Source organism: Herpailurus yagouaroundi, unplaced genomic scaffold (genome assembly GCF_014898765.1).
Source record: "Herpailurus yagouaroundi ecotype Mexico unplaced genomic scaffold, PumYag 166, whole genome shotgun sequence".
Lineage (NCBI taxonomy): Eukaryota > Metazoa > Chordata > Mammalia > Carnivora > Felidae > Herpailurus > Herpailurus yagouaroundi.
The window spans coordinates 18,307,262-18,330,022 of NW_024412407.1; the positions used below are offsets into that span (position 1 = coordinate 18,307,262).

The following is a 22,761-nucleotide window of genomic DNA, read 5'->3' on the forward strand; positions in this document are numbered from 1 at the left end:
TCTTTCTTTCTTTCTTTCTTTCTTTCTTTCTTTCTTTCTTTCTTTCTTTCTTTCTAATGTTTATTCTTGAGGGAGAGAGAGACAGAGTGTGAATGGGGGAGGAGCAGAGAGAGAGGGAGACACAGAATCTGAAACAGGCTCCAGGCTCTGAGCTGTCAGCACAGAGCCCGATGTGGGGCTCGAACTCACAAGCCATGAGATCATGACCTGAGCCGAAGTGGGACGCTTAACCGACTAAGCCACCCAGGCGCCCTAAGCTTATCATTTCTATTTGTACTTCTGCCTACCTCTTTAAGACAGTGGGAGCACAGAGAGCCAAACCACAGTTACTGTGATCCCTGGCAGAGCTGTGCCCACAGTGTTGAATGTGCCCTGAACTGCTTCCATTGAACTGCTGTTGAGGGCCAGATGTTCCATCTGCTGTTGAGGCCCAGGTTTCTAGGGCCAAGAATCTTGATAAATGAGGATGGGATTAGATGTGTAGCTTTGGTGACCAGACCTGGAAAGGCAATTTAGCTGACTGCTTGGGTTTGACTCTCACCACTAACTTAATTTTTGTGTGATATTGGATCCACTACTTAACTTATCTTTGCCTATGCCTTATTGTCTATAAAATGGGGATGGTTGTATCTATCTCACAGGGTTATTGTTAGGACTAAACACGTGAATATGTATAAAGTGTTTAGCATAGTATTTGGCACTAGTGAGTGCTTGGTAAGAGTTACATGTTATGAAGCTCAGGACTCAAGAAATATAAAGTGAACAAAATGTGCCTTTTATCATGTTTTATATCTTCCTGTGTCTAGGCTGCTTCTTCTTCAGTTACTTGTAGCTCAAATGCTTGCTTGGTTACTACTGATCAGGCTTCTTCGGGATCTGAAACAGAGTTTATGACCTCAGAGACTCCTGAGGTAATAAGAGGCCAATTGTGTTAATTTCTTTTCTGTCTAAAATAATAGCAGAACCAGCTTACCTTATGCATTACAGGCATGATCAGTTGAATTATTTAACATTTATACTTGACTAATGTATTGCTTTCTGTAGATATTGTCCTGGAATTACAGGTAACTTTGCTGTGACTTTGCCATATAAGTAAACTTAATAGTGTAATGCCTTATCACATACAATAAATATATCTAAATTGCTGTTGTCAAAAAAGATGAAAAGTTCTAGGTAGGAGTAAGTCAAGTTTCTCACTATATATATTATATTGATGGAATCCTTAGCAGAAAAATCTACTTATATAACTGAGACTCAATAAATTTATAGTGTTAATATTAGCACTACCTCCATAGGAATGAATTTTCTTTTGGCTAATTTTGTCAAAAGCATTTTGATAGCACAGTTGACCCTTGAACAATATGGTCTTGAACTGTGAAGGTCCACTTATACGTTTTAGTTTTTTGATAACTACAATACTGTAAATGTATGTTCTTATGATTTTCATTTTTTTTAAATTAGGTTTTAATTTTAATTCCATTTAGTTAACATGCAGTGCAATATTAGTTTCAGGTGTACGATATTGTGACTCAACACTTCCTTAAATCACCCTGTGCTCCTCACAATAAATGTACTCCTTAAATTCCCATCATGTATTTAACCCATTTCCCCTCTGGTAACCATCAGTTGGTTCTGCGTAGTTAAGAGTCTTGTTTCTTGGTTTGTCTCTCTCTCTTTTTTTTCCTCTCCTTCCCCCCCCCCCCGCCTTTGCTCATTTGTTTTGTTTCTTAAATTCCATATATGAGTAAAATCTTACAGTATTTATCTTTCTCTGGCTGACTTCTTTTGCTTAGCATTATCCTCTCTAGCTTATCCCTGTTGTTGCAAATGGCAAGATTTCATTCTTTTTTATGGCTGAATAATATTTCATTACACACAGATACGCACGCACACACCACATCTTTATCCATTCATCTACTGATAGACACTGGGCCTTATGCTTTTCTTAACATTGTCTTTTCTCTAGGTTACTTTGTTGTAAGAATACAATATATAATACCTATACCTTACAAAATATGTGTTAATCGACTGTTTATAGTATTGGTAAGGCTTCCTTTCCATCTCTATAAGGTATTAGTAGTTAAGTTTTTGGGGAGTCAAGAGTTATATGTGGATTTTTGACTTTGGGGTTCAGCACTCCTAACCTGTGTGTTTTTCAAGGGTCAACTATATTATGTTTGTGCTTTCAATTCTAAAATGATAGTTTTTGCTAAGTTTGAGCAAATCCTTGAAATAGGTATAGCAAGATAGCATGATTTTTTTAGATTAATTTAGCAGCTCTTAGATTTTATTATTTTTGGTTCGCTATTATACAAGATAATGTATTCATTACAGAATATAAGAATATATAGATACACATTAATTTTTATGGTGTAGACTTGGTCTAAATTAAAATTACTTGGTTCCTCATTTTAAGAAGAGGAAGGTGTGACCAAGTGAGTCACAGGTCTGTTTCATAATCTGATTAGGACTGGTTTTTTGGTATCTTTTTAAGCCTTTGGATTTGTAATCTGTTACATCAAGGATTTGCTTATTACCATAGATAAGTATTATTTAAATTAGATCAGGTTTGATTTTCTTTTTTAAAGGCAGCTGACTTAGAAATCTAGGAATAAGACTTTAAAATCAAGAAAAATTAACATTGACTAAGCAACTAACCCAAGATTTTTCGTAATTCTTCTGTATAGATTTGGAATAATATTAGATTCTTAGTTGGAAACTACCGTTTCAGGGTTTGACTAGGTACTCATAAAAAGTTCAGTACCTCATCTGTTAGACTGATTAATAGTAAGACTCTTTCACTTAGTCAGCAAGCTGTGCACAGCAAATGCTAGTGTGCATCCTCAGCAGTTGTGATTTGAAATTGTAAGCAGAAGCTATTCTTTTGCATTCCTGTGTCCGAATGTCATCCTATAGAACTTGCTGACTTAGGCCAGTCTGGGGTTTAGTGTAAGTTAACTGCTTGTTATATGGCAGGTGATTGGCTGATGCTGCATTTCTCCTTCCCAGGCAGCAGTTCCCCCAAGCAAGCAACCATCTTCACTAGCTTCTTCAAATCCTCCCATGTCAAAGGGCTCTGAACAGGGCTTCCAGTCACCTCCAGCAAGTAGTAGTTCAGTAACGATTAACACAGCGCCCTTTCAAGCCATGCAGACAGTGAGTATGAAACGTGAATGGTGATTACAGTTCATTGTTCCTGTTAAAAAGCCATTGTTTCTCTTACGTCCATTATTGGGTACTTACTATGTGAAAAACTTTGCCTTTTGTATTGCTCTTATTTGGGTTGATCCTTGCTTTGTCCAATGCAAATATTGTTTGTGGTGAAAGAGTATTAAATCCAAAGCCTTGAGAATTTTGAATGGATATTTTATCAGAACATTTTCCCCACTCAGAAAATTAGTAGCAGGCAAAGCTGAGGGTTCATATTAATTAAAAAAAAAATGTGTGGGTGAGAAACATAATTTTCTGTGAACAGCTTAATAATACTAACCATTACTAATACCACACTAGTGATGTTCCATAGCATCAATAGCCTGAAATATAGGGCACATACTTGGGTGTTCTGTCATTCTGGAAACTTTCATTTGATTTTATTTTGATCTTATGCTGATTTTGGATAATTGTTCCAATTTGTGTGGTATTCTGAATTACACATTCCTCTGCAAATTGTTTAAGCTTAAAACATTTTTCAAGGTAATATAACTAGGTTTATATGTTTACTCTCTAAAACAGAATAGTATAGAACAGTTCTTTAGAAAAAAAGTCTTAGCCAGTAAGTATCTGATGATGCTTAATGCCCCACTCTGGATACTTTTCAGTGATGGTGGTAGGGTGGGGCCAGTGGAGTGGCAATGGAAAGCAGATACAATGCAGGGAGATATAAGCTTTTGAATTCAGGCACCTAAATTCACTAGTTTTATCACTTCATGCTTGGCCTCTTAGAACTGATTAGTTTCTTTGTTTTCCCTCTTACCCTGTCAGTCCCTCCTGCACAGTATTGCCACATTGGTTTTATTAACTTTTTCTCGTTAATGAAATCAGATACTGTTCTTAATCACTGGGGTTGGGTATTGGCAGTGAAAAAGAGACAAGTCTTTGTGCTCAAGAAGCTTACATTTGATAATGGAGGTGAGAGGGCTAGAGAGAAAAATATACACACACACATATATATGTGTATACGTATACATATATATATGTATATACATATGGGGAAATGTCACCTGTGTCATGGGGAAAAATGGAGCAGGGTAAGGGAGCTGGACAGTAATGGAAGTGCTATTTTATAGACAATGGCCAGAGTCTGGACAGGTCATTTGCCTGCCATGTGGTAGAAATTTGGTAGGTGGCAGATTTTTTTCATCTTTAATTTTTGAAAAAGTACTCTCTTGGCCTGTGTAGCTTTCATGCTCAGTAAGCATTATTATAATAGCAGGAAGATTAATTTTTGTATTTGAGTTTAGATCTACTAGAAACCAAATAGGTTTTTTTTTTTGCCATAGTAAAATACATATGACATAAAATTTACCATTTTAACCATTTTTAAGTGTATAATTCAGTGATGTTTAGTACATCTACAGTGTTGTACAACCATTTCCGCTGTTTCCAAAACATTTTCATCATCCAAACCATTAAACTATACTCATTAAATAATAGCTTTTTATTCCTCCCTCTCTCCAGCTTCTAGTAACCTATCTTCTTTTTGCCTCATTACCTGTTCTAAGTACTCAGATAAGTGGAATCACATTATTTGCCCTTTTGTATATGACTTATTTCATTTAGCAAAATATTTTCAAGGTTTATTCATGTTGTATTATGGATCAGAATTTCATTTTTTTATAGCTAAATAATATTCTATTGTATGTCTATACCACATTTTGTTTATCCATTCAGCTCTTGTACATTTGGATTGTTTCCACATTTTGCCTATTGTTTTTTTTTTAAATTTTTTTTTTTTAACGTTTATTTTTGAGACAGAGACAGAGCATGAATGGGGGAGGGGCAGAGAGAGAGGGAGACACAGAACCGGAAGCAGGCTCCAGACTCTGAGCCATCAGCCCAGAGCCCTACGCGGGGCTTGAACTCACGGTCCGTGAGATCGTGACCTGAGCTGAAGTCGGACGCTTAACTGACTGAGCCACCCAGGCGCCCCCCTTTTGCCTATTGTGAATAATGCTGCTATGAACATTGATGTACAAAATGTGAGCCTCTGCTTTCAGTACTTTTGGTTATATTTTAGAAGTGGATTTGCTGGATCATATGGTAATTGCATGTTTAACTTTTTGAGGAACAACCACACTGTTTTCTACAGTTGGTTGCATCATTTTACATTCCTACCAGTAATGCACAAGGCTCAAATTACACCACATCTTTGCCAACACTTAGATTTTCTCTTTTTTTTTTTTTTTCTTTTGGTAACAGCCATCCTAATGAGTATGAAGTGGTATATTATTGTGGTTTTGATTTGTATTTCCCTAATGACTGTGATGCTGAGCATCTTTTCATGTGCTTATTGGCCATTTCTCTTTTTTGGAGAAATGTCCATTCAAGTCCTTTGCCTGTCAAATAGAAGTTTTTGAATGTTGGAGAACTTTGTTGGATGTCATCCTTAATCCTTTTCTATGAAACATTACAAAGGACTTAGTGTACCCTTTGTCTCTTAAGGTGTTTAATGTTAATGCACCTCTGCCTCCACGGAAAGAACAAGAAGTAAAAGAATCCCCTTATTCACCTGGCTACAATCAAAGTTTTACTACAGCAAGTACACAAACACCACCCCAGTGCCAACTGCCAGCTATACATGTAGAACAAACTGTCCTTTCTCAAGAGACTGGTAAGATCTTTGCATATGATATTTTGAAGACTTAGATGACAGCTAGTAGAATGGAAAGCAATTCAGTAGTGATACTTTAAGGGTTCTTTCTTGACTAGTAAGCATTATTTCTTCGCATGTTCAAGTGTTGAGAAACACTTAAATGCCTTTCTTCTATTAATTAAGTTCGCCAATTAATTTTAACTTTTGTAGAGGTAGAACCTAGATGGTTGATTAAACCTTGAAGTAGGTTCATATTTTTAAATCTGATTGCTTTGATTACCATGGACAGTAATAGAAGTAGATAGGGTGATATATATATATATATATATATATATATATATATATAGTGCCCTTCTACTATAGAAGTGCCCTTCTTCTAGAAGAGTTTTGAAATCACTCCGTTAAATCTTTTAGCACAGACAGATAGCTATCTGGCCTGTTCTCTCTTTTTCCCTCTTACAATAAAGCATTGATTAATGCAAAGATATAATTTAGTATGCTTTTCCGTTGTTTGCTTAGAGATGAAAAACTGTTTTGCTCTTTTATGCTATCCAAATACATGAAAGAATAGGCAACTTTGTAGTTATTTCCTAATTTGATAAACACCTGTAGATTTTTAGTGTTGGTGTTTCAGATCCCCATTGAGTTTTCTAAAACTTAAGCCTGAGTAAATGAGTCGAACATTAGAGGTATTTGGTTACTCACAAGAGATACTAAATGTAAATCCTTGGACCTAGCCACCAAAGACCTCATTCTGTTCTCACTTGTACTGAGTGAAAACATAGTGTAGATGATTTACATAAGGGATATTTGTCCTGTGCCTTCTTAGGTATAGTATTAATTAAAATTCATTGCCTTTTACTCCTTGATCTGGGGTGTTCAGCCTTTTTTCCTTTAATTTTGGCCAAATATACATAACATAAAATTTACCATTTTAACCATTTTTAAGTGTATGGCCAGATGGTTGTGTAGCCATCACCACCATTCATCTCTAAGGACTTTTTCATCTTTCCCAAATGAACTCTGTACCCATTTAACACTAACTCTCCATTCCCCCTCTTCCTACTGCCCCCTGGCAACTACCATTCTACTCTATGAATTTGACTACTCTAGGTACTTACCTAGAGTAAGTGGAAACAGACAGTATTTGTCCTTTTGTGACTGGCCTATTTCGTTCAGCATAATGTCTTCAAGATTTCATCCATATTGTAGCATGTGTCAGAATTTCTTACCTTTTTAAGGCTGAATAATATTCTATTACTTAAATATATGTATAGATACCAGGATCTCTATATATACGTATATGTATATATAGCACCTGTTGTTGTTTTTTTTTCAAAGGGAGAAAATTATATTAAAGGTTTTGATATACAGTGACTTTTAAGTATAAAGAATATTAAATCTTTGTTACCATTTAACTCTTGGACTTAAAACTGTTTCCTTAAGCAGCAAGTTATCCTGATGGAACTATTCAAGTAAGCAATGGTAGCCTTGCCTTTTACCCAGCACAGACGAATGTATTTCCCAGACCCTCTCAACCATTTGTCAATAGCCGGGGATCTGTTAGAGGATGTACTCGTGGTGGGAGATTACTAACCAATTCGTATCGGTCCCCTGGTGGTTATAAAGGTATGCTCTGAACAAAATTTAATTATACTGAATTATTTTGTTTATATATTTACTTAACTCAAACTATTTTTACTTTACCTTGTTCCTTTTTTAGTTGCCCTCCATATTGTGGTAGAAAATTCCCTATTTCTGTAAAATATAGCTTTTCTAATATACCTGTTGCCTATATAACAGAGGAACTTTTTGTATGAAAAGCAGATTGATCCTGTGACTTGTTGCAGTGAAAGGTTGAGCATCTTTCTTTTCCGGGGATGAATCTGGGTTTTCTTTTCTTTTTTTTTTTTTTCAACATTTATTTATTTTTGGGACAGAGAGAGACAGAGCATGAACGGGGGAGGGGCAGAGAGAGAGGGAGACACAGAATCGGAAACAGGCTCCAGGCTCTGAGCCATCAGCCCAGAGCCGGACGCGGGGCTCGAACTCACGGACCGCGAGATCGTGACCTGGCTGAAGTCGGACGCTTAACCGACTGCGCCACCCAGGCGCCCCGAATTTGGGTTTTCATATTTGAATACTTACTTTTTTTTAATTGACATGACTGCCCCAAGTCAAACTATGTCAAATAAAAATATGTCTCAAAATGTGTCATAATCAGTGCCCATTTTCTAGTTATTTTTCTATGAGAGGATACTATACATAAAAATATAAATTTTGAGACTATAATAGTGATATTTTCTTAAGTCTTAGATATGGTTCCACATGTTATTCTCTTGGTATTAGCAGAATTGTGCTAGACAGGCCTTAACCATGCACCCTTTTGAACCCCACCTGCATTGCAGCAGTAGTAAATCTCTGCCCTTGGCTTATTTGAAGTTAGCGGTATTTTATAAATACGTGTTTTCCTGTGGAAGCAATATTAGTAGAGTTTGCTTAAAGAAGGCATAAATCTAATGATGGTATTATAGGATCAGTTTAACTTTTAAAGTGGTATAGAATTAGACTATTTAAAAGTTTAGTATAATTTTGCCCATAATTTTATTTAAGTTGTTTGTTTATTAGGTTTTGATACTTATAGAGGACCACCTTCAATTACCAATGGAAATTATAGCCAGCTACAGTTCCAAGCTAGAGAGTATCCTGGAACACCTTATTCCCAAAGGGTAAGAATAGTTGTCATAGTTGAATAATATAGTACAGTTGTTGATGTTAAGCTGTGATTAAACTATAGCCGAGTCACAGTGTATTTGGTATAAGGCACTCTTTGTTTTTTTTAAATTTTTGAAATGTTTATTTTTGAGAGAGAGATAGACAGAATGTGAGCAGGGGAGGGGCAGAGACAGACAGAATCCAAAGCAGGCTTCAGGCTCTTAGCTGTCAGCACAGAGTCTGACACGGGGCTTCAACCCACAAACCGTGAGATCATGACCTGAGCTGGAGTCCAACACTTAACTGACTGAGCCACCCAGACACCCCAAGGCACTCTTTGTTTTAGAACTACTTGTCAGTACTGTGGAGAGTTGAGTTGGAAGCTTTTCAAGTAACCCACAGAAGATAAATGACAATTGTCTGTTAGACAGAACTTAGAAGGTCTTAAGAACTTTATTTATCATGTTGTTTGCATTAACTCATTCACTCCTCCACCTTTTGAGAGAAACTGGGGTTCAGAAACAAATTACTTATCTGAGGTCACTCAGCAAATGAATGGTAGAATTAACATGAGACTGCATGTTTCCTAACTCCAGACCCTATGAGCTTAACTTTATTATTTTCTTTTCCTTTTTTTTTTGAAGGGGAGAGAGAGAATCTCACACAGTCCCCATGCTCCATGTGGAGCCCGACATGGGGCTTGATCCCACGATTCTGGGATCATGACCTGAACTGAAATCAAGATTTGGGTGCTAGGCGACTGAGCCACCTAGGCGCCCCAACTTCATTATGTTGCTTTCAGTTTAACTTTTCTAGGTACCTGGTGTAGCAAAAGTATTTTTCAAAAATTGACTTTTTTTGTTTATTTTTATTTGAATAGCTCAGATTTTCTTTACTACATATGATAAAAGACTGGTAAGAGGTTAGACATTCTACTTTAACAAACCGTGGGACCTCTTTGTCATTGATCATTTATGGATATGACTGCATAGGTCAGAATTTTCAGTTTTGAAGTTTTACAAGTTCTTAAGTATGTGGTTTCCCACTGAGTTCTGTTGTGATATAAAGTACCTGTTTTTGAGGAGCTTACAGTTAGTTAAATGAGGTAAGGTAGATGTCTATACAGAGACAGTATTGAAAAGGGGGTTAAGGGGCGCCTGGGTGGCGCAGTCGGTTAAGCGTCCGACTTCAGCCAGGTCACAATCTCGCGGTCCGTGAGTTCGAGCCCCGCATCAGGCTCTGGGCTGATGGCTCAGAGCCTGGAGCCTGTTTCCGATTCTGTGTCTCCCTCTCTCTCTGCTCCTCCCCCGTTCATGCTCTGTCTCTCTCTGTCCCAAAGATAAATAAACGTTGAAAAGGGGGTTAAGAACACACCTCGAAGAACACACCAAATCACTTAAATGACTTGGGTTTGATTCCTGATTTCATCACTTCCTTTGTTGTGTGACCTTGGGTATGTTGAGTAAACTTTCTGATCTGTGGTTCCTCATCTGTTGGATGAAGACTCATCTTACTCTGAAGTGTTGTGAGGATTACTTTCTGAGATATCCTGAGGATTAAGTGAATTAACATACATGAAGGCTTAGCACGGTAATGTGAGACAGTAATGAACAGCTCCTTTTAAAAAAAAAATTTTTTTTTAAATATTTTATTTATTTTTTGAGTGTAAGGAGGGAGAGGCAAAGAGAGAGACAGGATCTGAAGCAGGCTCTGCACTGACAGGCTGACAGCAGCCAGTCTGCTGTGGGGCTTGAACTCAGGAATCGTGAGATCATAACGTGAACTGAAGTTGGACACTCAACTGACTGAGCCACCCAGGTGCCTGTAATGAAGCTGTTCTTAACACCAATATTCTGGAATTTTTTGTGCTGCTTTAAATGTCTTGCTGGGGTGCCTGGCTGGCTCAGTCAGTATAGCATGTGACTTTTGATCCTCAGGGTCATGAGGTCAAGCCCCACATTAGGCATAGAGGTTACATTAAAAAAAAAAGAAAGTCAATTTCTTGCTGAGAAAGCATGAGATAGTTGTTGCTATTGGGAAAAGGATTAGGAGTTTGGGGTAGGAGACTTAATTATTGTGTGCCTTCTTGTCCTGTTTAAATTTTTTATTGCATGTGTTTATTTTTATTGTATGTGCTAATTTAATCATGCCACTGATCATTCTTTTCATGCGTTGTCTGGAGGCTGACTTTCAACATACCTGGGAGTCTGTTTGAAATGTTGCCTCGTGAACGTTTTTTTCTTGAGGATATTAAATTATGTTTTCAGGCAATAGTACATTCATATGCTATAATTCTTACCAACCTCTCTGTGAAAACAAAACAAAATCCTGACGTAGTTCATAATTGTCTTCACAGTTGGATCTATAAATAGAGCAAGATTGAAATAGTCTGTGTTCTTGCCTTATTATTTCCCTTTATCTTGCGATAAGGGATAGAGGACCAGGCCATATTTCTGAATTTCCCTCATTACCTCACATTGTATCTTTTACATAGTGTTTCCTGGATGCCTTCTTGTTTTTGCAATTATTAGCATACCTACTTGGTCAGGTTAATTCACAGATGAAGCAAGTATTGCTATTGTTGCCCTTTTTGCCTTTCTTGGTGTTTGGAAACATCTGAGCCTCTGTGGCTGCTGGGGAAGGGTAGAGAAAAGGCTAAGAGGACTTTAATCTTACAAATTCACTAGCCAATAACACTGGGAAAGGACTATCATCATGCATTTTTGGTGCCAAGGTTAAATATTACATGTTCATTTCAGGATAATTTCCAGCAGTGTTACAAGCGAGGAGGGACATCTGGTGGTCCTCGGACAAATTCAAGAGGTAAGGATGATTAACTGGGTTACACAGAACATACCTCTAGATCTTTCTTTGTCTTCTGTGAAGTTCTCCCCAGAGTACATTGTTTTCACCATTTAGCTTTTAAAGTTTTCATTTTGCATAAATGTAGTACTGAAGACCTGAGAGAAATACTAGACTACTGGAATGGCTGTGGAAACCAGTTGTCCATTTAGATTAAAAGTGTATGTGTGTGTGTTTTCAGTTTGATTGACACCACAGCATAATTCAGCCTTTGATATGTATTCATCTTGCATACTTCAAATAGTTTCATGTGATGATTCAGGATGATGTTTCTTGTAATAATGGGCATTCCTAGATACTCTAGTGTCACTACATTGAAAGATAGGAAAAAGCAGCAATTAAGACACCATGACTTGAAATTTCAGAAGATATTATAATACTTTTTAAAATGTGAAGGTTTAATAGGACCTTTAGTAGAAAAGATTCAGTGTAACTGAGAAAATCAAGAATTACTGAAGATTAACTAACTTTATCACAGAAAAACAATCTTTTCCTTTTAAGAAAGCAATCAGTATTCACACTGCCTTGGCCTTCTATCTGAGCTATGTTTTTGTGTAGTACTTAAAACATTAAGATTTCATGATATCACATTAACTTGGAAATGAAGAACAGGCATTCATCATGGGGCTTAGTATCATAACAGAGTATCTTTGAGTGGCGAGTAGTTCTAAAAGTTGGTTCTTTTATGTAATCTCAGTTTTCTTGAGTCCTTGTACATTAGATAGTTTGAGTAGATTTATCACTGAGGAATGAAGAACTGAGTGAGAATTACAGAAGACAGATAAAAGAAATAAAAAGAGTGTTCAAACCTGGGTTTTAGACTTTGCTAATCTTTAACTAGTAACTCAGCATTTCCTGGAGGCTTATTTTCTTTAAAAAAAAAAAATCTTAAAAAAACAATGAGGCCCACTAGACAAGATCATCTAGGTCCTTTTTGGCTTAATAGTAATATGAAAGCCTAGTGCTAGAAAACTTTAGAAAAGTATACTGTAGCTATACTTTGTTGTTTTTGTTTTAGAATTTACTATAAAATGTATTTTTATCTGTATTTCAGTAGCCGACTAATGTTAAATATTGTGTTCAAAGCTAACTGCTTCATTATGAGAAACTCACTGTTGCTAATAAAACAGCAGGGTGGAGTGATTCTTCTCAGGTGAGCAGCCCAGAAAGAGACAACGAAACGTTTAACAGTGGTGACTCTGGACAAGGAGACTCCCGTAGCATGACCCCTGTGGATGTGCCCGTGACAAATCCAGCAGCCACCATACTGCCAGTACACGTCTATCCCCTGCCTCAGCAGATGCGCGTTGCCTTCTCAGCAGCCAGAACCTCTAATCTCGCCCCTGGAACTTTAGACCAACCTATCGTGTTTGATCTTCTTCTAAACAACTTGGGAGAAACTTTTGATCTTCAGCTTGGTAGATTTAATTGCCCAGTGAATGGCACTTATGTTTTCATTTTTCACATGCTAAAGCTGGCAGTGAATGTGCCACTATATGTCAACCTCATGAAGAATGAAGAGGTCTTGGTATCTGCCTATGCCAATGATGGTGCTCCAGACCATGAAACTGCTAGCAATCATGCAATTCTTCAGCTCTTCCAGGGAGACCAGATATGGTTACGTTTGCACAGGGGAGCAATTTATGGAAGTAGTTGGAAATATTCTACATTTTCAGGCTATCTTCTTTATCAAGATTGAAAGTCAGTACAGAATTGACAGTAAAAGAATGGTGTTCTAATTAGTAGGGTTAAAGGAGAAGTAGTCTTTGCCCTTGTGACTGGTTTAGGAAAATGTTTTCTTTCCTAGAGGAAGGTGGAGGTCCTTACTTTTTTTGTTTTCCTCCCCAAGGTGAAAAATTTCAAGCTGAATGACAATTAGCACTAATCTGGCACTTTATAAATTGTGATGTAGCCTCGCTAGTCAAGCTGTGAATGTATATTGTTTGCACTTAATCCTTAACTGTATTAACGTTCAGCTTACTAAACTGACTGCCTCAAGTTCAGGCAAGTTATAATGCCTTGTTGTGCCTCAATAAAAAAGTTACATGCACCTTCAGTGTTCTTATTTGATTAAACATTTAGTTAAGGGGTAAAGTATTGAATTTTTTGCTATGCATCACTGATAACTTTTGGGTGGGTGTTAATTCATGGTTCATACTATTATTTTAAAGTAAGACTATATATAATAGCTCTTTTTAGAGTTTTCTCTGATGTTATACCTGTCATTCATCAGAAGATATCCTCTGTTTTCCTTTGGCTAAATAACATTTCTTTTTGAAGCTATTTTGCATTAGGACATGCTATTATCTGTTAGCTATTTTTAAGTACCTACTACTTGTATGATAATACAGGATACAATAGTAGATAGGTACACAGCTAATACTACTGGTCTGACATCAGTGAAGCTTATACCTTCTGGTGGATTCTCAATTTGAGTAGGTAGAATGTTTAAAAGATTTCTGGTCAGGCAGTGCTGTGTTTGAGTCCTGATTTTGCCACTTAGTTACTGATCTTGGGCAAGTTATTTTACCTCTAAGATCCCCCCTACCTTCTCTTTCTTTCTCTCTCTCTCTCTTTTTTTTAATAGACTATTTCCATGACCTCCTAGGGCAAATGTGAAGTTCAACTAAGAATATCTAAAAGACTTAACACAGTGCCTGGCACGTAAGCATTTTAATAAATGTTAGGTGCTATGATTTTTTTTTCATTCCACATACTTACAGAATTGTGTGTGTGTGTGTGTGTGTGTGTGTGTGTGTGTGTGTGTGTGTGGTGTAGTATTAGTATAGCAGGCATTGACAGAGTTTAGTAACCATTTTAGGCATATATTCTCACACTTCACAATTTAAGCTTATTTATGTTTCTCATGAATAAGAGCTTAATAATTTTATTAATTAAAGCATAGTGTTTTTTTAATTTTTTTTTTTTTTTTACATTTATTCATTTTTGAGAAACAGAGATAGCACAAGCGGGGGAGGGGCAGAGAGAGGGAGACACAGAATCCCAAGCAGGCTCTAGGCTCCGAGCTGTCAGCACAAAGCCCAACGCGGGGCTTGAACTCACGAGCTGTGAGATCATGACCTGAGCCAAAGTTGGACGCTCAACCGACTGAGCCATCCAGGCGCCCCTAAAGCATAGTTTTTAAAAGTAAGCATTTTTTAGGGGCGCCTGGGTGGCTCAGTCGGTTAGGCTGCTGACTTCAGTCCAGGTTATGATCTTGCAGTTTGTGGGTTCGAGCCCTGCGTTGGGCTCTGCGCTGGCAGCTCAGAGCCTGGAGCCTGCTTCCAATTCTGTGTCTCCCTCTCTGCCCCTCCCCTGCTTGCTCTCTGTCTCTTTCTCAAATAATAAACATTAAAAAAAATTAAAAAAAAAATAAAAGTAAGCATTTTGTATTCTGGAATATAGGAAGGGTTGGAGAAGGGCATTGTTAACCTGCAACCAAGGCAAGTTACTAGCTAAGGAAGAAATTTCTTGTTTTGATCTTGTTTTGAAAGTTTTCTGTTAAACACCTCTCACTCTGAGGTGGTAAGTAATCTCAAGGAGATGGTATAAGAGCATTAAATTATTATAGTCAATATATTAAAAATAATTTTTTATGTTTGTTTATTTTTGAGAGCGAGAGAGACAGAGCACAAGTGGGGGAGGGGCAGAGAGAGAGGGAGACACAGAATCCGAAGCAGGCCCCAGGCTCTGAGCTGTCAGCACAGAGCCCGATGTGGGGCTCAAACTAACGGACCTCAAGATCATGACCTGAGCTGAAGTCGGCCACTTAACTGACTGAGCCACCCAGGCGCCCCTCTTATAGTCAATATATTTTATTTATTTGAGAGAGGGAGACAGTGTGAGTAAGGAAGGAGCAGAGAGAGAGGGAGAGAGAGAATCCCACCTAGGCTCCACACTATCAGTGTGGGGCTCGAAATCATGAACCGTGAGATCATGACCTAAGCTGAAATCAAGAGTCAGACACTTAACTGACTGAGCCACCCAGGGGCCCTGTAATCAATATTTTTTATCTGGGCGTGGGTTCATCAATTAAACCCTTAGGCCACTTTTAACCCTCCATGTTAGTATAATGTTCTCAGATGGAGAATGTAATGTCATTAACTATTTAACAGAATTTTTTAAACTCATGGTAGGTATTTTGTGGGTTAGGGATGTTAGTATTCCAGTTAAATAAATTAGTGGCTCTTATATACAGGATACAAACCAAGAAGTATATGGAAAAACAAATATTATTAAATGACTAAGGGGAAAACGATGTGTTTTGTTTTTGTTTTTTTTTGAAAACTTGATGTTTAAGAAGAGTTGTGGATCAAGTTCAACAAGGCCTTTCTTAGCTTTTTTTTTAGCCATTTTGTTTTCTACCACATTAGGATCTTAAGCTTAGTCTTTTCTCCTGCACACAATCAGGACCATTTTTGTTAATTTATTTAAAATATTATGAGTAACTCCTTTTTTATATTTTTGAAAGTGACAAAGAGATTCATTAGGGTATCCCCTTATGATGATAGTGATGTTTTAGAGAGTATTCTAAATGGAATACTATTTTCCCCAAGTGTAAAGACAATGGATTAGAAATGGACAATTCTTAGACTTCTGAGAATGAATGGAAAAGATCTTTCATTCTGAAATAATATAACTTTCGGAAGATACCGTTCTTCTGGAAGGCTTTAGTAAAAGTCCAGATATCTTTATGGAAAGATATGTAAAGCCTATTTGTGGACCTCATGTAAAGAACTTATATTTTACTGGGAAACTCTTGTAGATACAACTGGAGAGAAAAAGCATTCCATATAGTTACCATGTAGTCCCTGAATATATATAGATTTTTAGCTCTCTTACTGTGGGAGAGAGAGGTTTTTTTTTTTTTTTTAATTTAATGTTTATTTATTGAGAGAGTGCGTGAGAGTGTGAACAGGGGAGGGACAGAGAGAGAGGGAGACACAGAATCCAAAGCAGGTTCCAGGCTCTGAGCTGTCAGCACAGAGCCCAACGCAGGGCTCGAACTCAAAAACTGAGATCATGACCTGAGCCAGTCAGACACCCAACTGACTGAGCCACCCAGGGACTTTGAGAAAGTTTTTCTATGTACTGAATTCTCCCTGGAGTTTTCTTCTTTGACTTTAAATTTTTTAGCCTTTTGTGAATGAACTGTCCCCCAAGAATTGTGAGCTACTGTTATCTTCTCTATAATGGTTTAATGAATAAGTTCAGGTATTTAAAGCAGGAAATGTTTTTTTGGCAGATTTGCATATTCGCTTCCTGTACCAATTATTTGTCAACCACCTGATTGTTTTAACTTTCTCAACTCCATAATCGCTATATTTTTACACTGCTTTGATATCACATACTGTGTTTTCATACTTTAATCTTTCCTGATTGCAAATTTTAATTCCTTAGCTCTAATGGCTAATGTTCTATTGTGATTCTCGTGATAGGAAGAATGATAGTTTATGTATTTTATGAAGTGAAATAATTGTTGGCATATAGACATCAAAGTTTTTCCATGGGATTTCCACTCTGCTTCCCTGCCATACACTTCATTTTGATGAAAACCTTAGATTTGTCTCCCTAGGTCCTCTACTTGATAATTTATCTCAGGGTTGTTCTTAATCACCACTTTAATGATTAGCCAATAGCTTTGTCCCCATTTTTCAGCTTTTGGGCAACTGTTGACAACTGATAGGTATATCACAGTTGTGATCAGTGCAAGATGCTGAATGTCAGATTATAAACTGTTAACCCATTATCGATACCAGGAGGCCTTAGGCTCACTCATTCTAGATTTTCCAAACATTATTTCTTTATTCATTTTATTTCAGTGGCTTCTTTTTTTGAAATAAATGATTAATCTTTCAAGTATGTGGGTTATGTAATTTGTACCTGGCTCTGTGGCTACAAAGATGAATGACATTCTGATGTTCAGACACATCAAGTGTATCAATTTCATCCATTTCATTTGCTGAGAGCAAATCACTCTTTTGCATGATGCCGTGCTCATCACAAGTGTAGCTGCCATCTGCCACCATACGATGTTGTTAAAACACCATTGACTATTCCCTACGCTGTGCCTTTCATCTCATGACTTACTTATTTTGTAACTGGAAGCCGGTATCTCCCACTCTCTTTCACTCGTTTCTTTGATCCTCCCACTCCCTCCCCTCAGGCAACCACCAGTTCTCTGTATTTATGGGTCTGTTTCTGTTTTCATTTTGTTTTTTAGATTTCCACATATAATTGCAATCATATGGTATTTGTCTTTCTCTGACTTATGCCACTTAGCATAGTGCCTTCTAGGTTCATCCATGTTGTTGCAAATGGCAAGATTTCATCCTTTTTATGGCTGAGTAATATTCCATGGTATATATACACATCACTTATATGTCTATTACTCTATCAGTGGGTACTTAGATTGCTTCTGCATCTTGGCTATTATAAATATTGTCAAAGGAGAATCTCGAATTATTTCTTTGATTCTGTTACACTTTTTTTTTTTTCCTGTTTTACATCTGGAACTCTTAACTATAGAAGCTAGACCTCCTTGGGGCACCTGGGTGGCTCAGTCAGTTGAGTGTCTGACTTCGGCTCAGATCATGATCTCGTGGTCTGTGAGTTCGAGCCACGCATTGGGCTCTGTGCTGACAGCTCAGGACCTGGAGCTTGCTTTGGATTCTGTGTCTCTCTCTCTCTCTCTGCCCCTCCCCCACTCATGCTCGCTCTCTCTCTCTCTCTCTCTCTCTCTCTCTCTCTGTCAAAAATATATAAACGTTAAAAAAAAAAAAAAAGCTAGACCTCTTTGGACCAGTTCTTTAATCTTCTCATCTTTTGTCTCTCAAGTTTCACTTTCTGGGAGATTTCCTTGATTTTATCTTCCTGTCTATTCACAGAGTTTTAAATTTCTGCTACATTTAAAATTTATAAGTACACTTCTTTTATCTGGATGTTCCTTACATGTATGTATTCTGTTCTTGTTTCACGATTGCATTATTTTCTAACTCTAAGGTTAAAGTTTTCTTCCCTGTGTAGTTTATTCCCTACGCTTTTTCTGTTGGTTCTAGTTTCTTATCTGTGTTGTTATATTTGCTTAGAACCTTGTGATAATTGGTTGACTGTTCATATTTAAGAGTGGGGCACCAAAAATTTAATTGGAAGCTTTGAATACAGTGGTGGGACTAGTTGACTTTGGGCTTCATGGTAGTGTGATTTGGAGCGGAGGATGGGGGCACTAATGTGGGAGAATGAAGAGCTTTCTAAATGGGACACAAAACCCAGAAGCCATAAAAGATGAACAAATTTTACACATAGAATTTATTCTCCAAAACTTGTTTGGTGGAAATAATGTCAAAAGACAAATGACCACCTGCAATCAGAGGAAATCAAGAAAAAGATGGCCCCCCAAAAAGGGCAACACGTGTGGAGAGGCAGTTTGTACAAACATACACAGAGAAATAAGCATACATAAAGTTTTGAAGGGCATATTTTGGCAAGCATTTGGGGAAATGGACACTCACACTATAGATGGGAATAAAATTGGTATTTTGGGAGAGTAACTTGGCAATAGCTTTCAAGATAAGAAAGCATATACTTTTTGACCCAGAAATTCCACTGTTGGAATCTTACAGATAGTTTTGGAATTATGCCATGATACATGTCTATAGATATTCTGTATAGTATGAACGATTAAAGCAAAATCTGGAGAAACAACCTAGATGCCCGCCAGTAGGGAAGTTATGGAGTGCAATATTGTTCCTGTAAACATTTCCAAAAGAATGTATGTATGAATACTTGGATCAGTTTTTCTGGTAGTATGTACAAGAAATTTAATAATGTTGCCTCTAAGGAAAGGGGGTTGTAAGAGGGAAGAAGACTTTTACTTTTCATTCTGAACCTTGCTGTAGAGTTTGAAATGTACATATCACTTGTTAAAATTTTTTTTTTTTTAGGGGCGCCTGGGTGGCGCAGTCCGTTAAGCGTCCGACTTCAGCCAGGTCACGATCTCGCGGTCCGTGAGTTCGAGCCCCGCGTCAGGCTCTGGGCTGATGGCTCGGAGCCTGGAGCCTGTTTCCGATTCTGTGTCTCCCTCTCTCTCTGCCCCTCCCCCGTTCATGCTCTGTCTCTCTCTGTCCCAAAAATAAATAAAAACGTTGAAAAAAAATTTTTTTTTTTAAGTTTGAGAAAGTGTGAGTGGGAGAGGGGCAGAGAGAGACTAAGAAAGAGAATCCTAAGCAGGCTCTGCACTCTTAGCATGCAGAACCTGAAGTGGGGACTTGAACCCATGAGCCATGAAGTCATGACCTGAGCAGAAATTAAGAGTTGGATGCTTAACCAACTGAGCCACCCAGAAGCCCCTGTTAAAAAGTGGTAGGTTTCATGGTTCTTATACCACCTTGTCTTGGATAGAAGTTGAGGGTTGGTTTTTATATCATTAAGCCCGGGGCAGCACATGGAAGAGTTTTACTGTAAAAACCTAACTACCTTCACTTTCCACTAATATTTGCATTTACCTCATGTATGATATTATTGGATCCTCACAGTGGCCCTGGTGAGGTAGATACTGCTTTGGGATAAGAAGATTGAGTCTTTTGGAGATTGACTTTGTAAAGGCCACTAGCAGAAGTGCTGGGGCCAGACTTTGCTCTCTCAAGTCCAAATTCAGCCTAGCGTTTTCTTTTTTCTTTTTTCAAAATGTTTATTTATTTTTGACTGTGAGAGAGAGAGAGAGAGGCAGAGTGCAAGCGGAAGAGGGGCAGAGAGAGAGGGAGACACAGAATCCAAAGCAGGCTCCAGGCTCTGAGCTGTCAGCACAGAGCCTGACGCAGGGCTCGAACTCACAGACTATGAGATCATGACCTGAGCTGAAGTTGGACACCTAGCTGGCTGAGCTACCCAGGCGCCCCAGCCTAGAATTTCTACAGTATTTTTTCCTTGTCTTCAGTTCTCAGGTGCTATTGCTTTTACCATATTTTACCCATCATTTTGAACTCACACGTTTTGGGTGCACTACTCAGTTTCGCTATAATTAGTTAAACACTTTGTGAACCGGATAAACTGGACTCAGTTGAGACTGTCCTAAGTTGTAACTCCAGTAGGTTCTGAAGCTGAGACAGGATGACTCCTTTTCCAGTATGAAATGTGGAAAGCCTGAGGAAATAAAGAAATGACATTTTGAGAAAAATGCCTGATTTGAAACTAAGTATTTCTTCTTTAGTTCTAGTTAATACTACTATCTTTAGCCTTTATCCCTCCCCATACCACTACTGTTTCAGTCTCTTGGAGAAGGAAGTTTCTGGCTTCTTTCAGAAATTTCCTAATCCCTTATTGCTTTAGCTTATTTATCACTGATTTCTTATTTTTATTTTTAAAATTTATTTTTTATGTGTATTTATTTTGAGAGAGAAAGAGAAAGCAAGCGAGCAGGAGGAGGGGCAGAGAGAGAGAGAGAGAGAGAGAGAGAGAGAGAGAGAGAGAGAATCCTAAGCATGCTCTCTGTGCTGTCAGTGCAAAGCCTGACAATGTGGGGCTTGATCTCACAAACTGTGAGATCATGACCTGAGCCGAAATCAAGAGTCAGATGCTTAACCGACTGAGCCAGGCTCCCCTGATTTTTTATTTTTAAAACTGAGAGGTCTGTCACATTCTTTTAGAAAAGTCCATTAGGACCTTTGGTTACATGTGACATTTTAAAGGAGACTGTCATTGACTTTTATTACCCAAATACTAAGGGTCTTATATTTAGAAAATGTGTGTATATACTCTTGCATATATTTCAGATGCTATGATGTAGAACCATGCCATTGTAGATACTTTTGGGGTAGAGGTATTCACTTACAGATTATCATGGTTTAAAAGATGCATTATTAAACTTACAGATCAGGATTTTTGTGTGTTGAGTTTTTACTCCCATTTTCTCTTTACGGTATGGACTAGATTCAAGTCTACTAACATAGACCAGCAGATGGGGAGGACAGCTGTGTGATATTCCATTTTGAGGACTAAACATATTAAATCTCAAAGGCTACAGTGGCAGTGCTTGGAGTAAAAACTACTTCCTGTAATTTGAGTTGTAATCATGCCAGTGATTCTCTATGCTGTATTTCTTGAGTCATGTCCATGTTTCTGTGCCAAGTAACCCATATAGACAGATGATTCCTAGTTCTCTAACAGCATCCCTGCATTCCTTCCTCTAATCCCGGCCATAGTTTCCTACCTCCTCACCCAGCTCTTTAGGGAGAGCTAGATGTGAATTTCCAGTTGTCCCTGGAAACCTCTAGCTGTAGAACTCATAAGCGCTTCTAGTTCAACATGTTGAAAGGCAAACTGATCTTCTCTCCAAAACTTAATACTCCTGTTTTCCCTGGTTAATGACTTCCATAGGTCATCAAAGCTTGAAACTTCAGAATCACTCTTGCCTTCCCACTGTTACTTTATATGTTGTGTAAGTCACAAATTCCTGTTGATTCAACCTGTGAAATGTCTCATATCTGTCTTACTTTCTTAATTTCTATTGTAGATATCCCGTTTCAGAACCCTTACCTCTCTCACATGCATTTACTTATTCGTTCAACCATTTATCGATTACTTTTTATGTACGATGCATAGTGGGAGACTACGTCTCACTATGTCTCTTTCAACAAAGGTTGAACAAGGTGTCTCCTCTCTTTTAAATAGAATACAAAGATAGTTAATACTGAGCATGTACCATGGGCAACGTGCCTATTTCATTTAGTCTTCACAACAGCTCTTGGAAGCAGATGAGGAAACAGAGGTACAAAGAGGAGAGGCATATGCAAACCATGATGGTCCAAGACAATATAGCTGGCTCAAATTCTACCATAAATAATGTGAGTGTATCAAGAAATAAAGACATCCTCTCATGTAAAGTAATAAAAAAAAGGGACTCATAAACAATGAGCCATATAGAATTTAAATATGAGTTATAGTTTAGGGAAAGCTATTTTAAAATACTTGCAAAGAAATCTGAGAGCAGAATCATAGATACTTATGTGTTTTTTTTTTTCCTGTTGCCTTAGACACTGCTAATTTGACAACATTGTTTTTTAGTAATTTATCTTCACTGAGTCTTTCCAATGTCTGCAGAGGTTTAATGGGAGCATCAATTCTCTTTAATTATGTATTTTGTCAAATTTTTTTTTGAGATAATTGTAGATTCTCATGCAGTTATAAGAAATAATACAGATGGAGCCTGTGTACCCTTTAATTTCCTCCATGGTAACATCTTGCAAAACGATGATACAATATTACAACCAAGATATTGAGATTGGTACAGTGGAGATAAGAACATACCCATCACCAGAAGGATCCCTCATGTTGCCCTTTTATAATAATGCCCACTTCCCTTTTGTCCCCAGCCC

At 37.7% G+C, this 22,761-nt stretch overlaps 1 protein-coding gene across 7 annotated transcripts in view; it reads left to right on the forward strand.

Annotated features, from left to right (window-relative positions):
* Positions 1 to 13,439, forward strand: part of CAPRIN2 (caprin family member 2) — a 46,179-nt gene extending 32,740 nt beyond the window's left edge. For 3 of the 7 annotated variants that reach the window (XM_040488509.1, XM_040488508.1, XM_040488512.1), the window contains 7 exons: positions 807 to 911; positions 3,010 to 3,156; positions 5,662 to 5,830; positions 7,259 to 7,441; positions 8,441 to 8,541; positions 11,287 to 11,350; positions 12,520 to 13,439. In XM_040488509.1, coding sequence (XP_040344443.1) covers positions 807 to 911; positions 3,010 to 3,156; positions 5,662 to 5,830; positions 7,259 to 7,441; positions 8,441 to 8,541; positions 11,287 to 11,350; positions 12,520 to 13,088 — 1,338 coding nt within the window. In that variant the 3' untranslated portion in view covers positions 13,089 to 13,439. Of the gene's footprint in view, positions 1 to 806; positions 912 to 3,009; positions 3,157 to 5,661; positions 5,831 to 7,258; positions 7,442 to 8,440; positions 8,542 to 11,286; positions 11,351 to 12,475 lie in introns of all 7 variants that reach the window. The other 4 variants (XM_040488510.1, XM_040488511.1, XM_040488513.1 and 1 more) reach the window with 4 other exon arrangements.
* Positions 13,440 to 22,761: the final 9,322 nt, after the last annotated feature.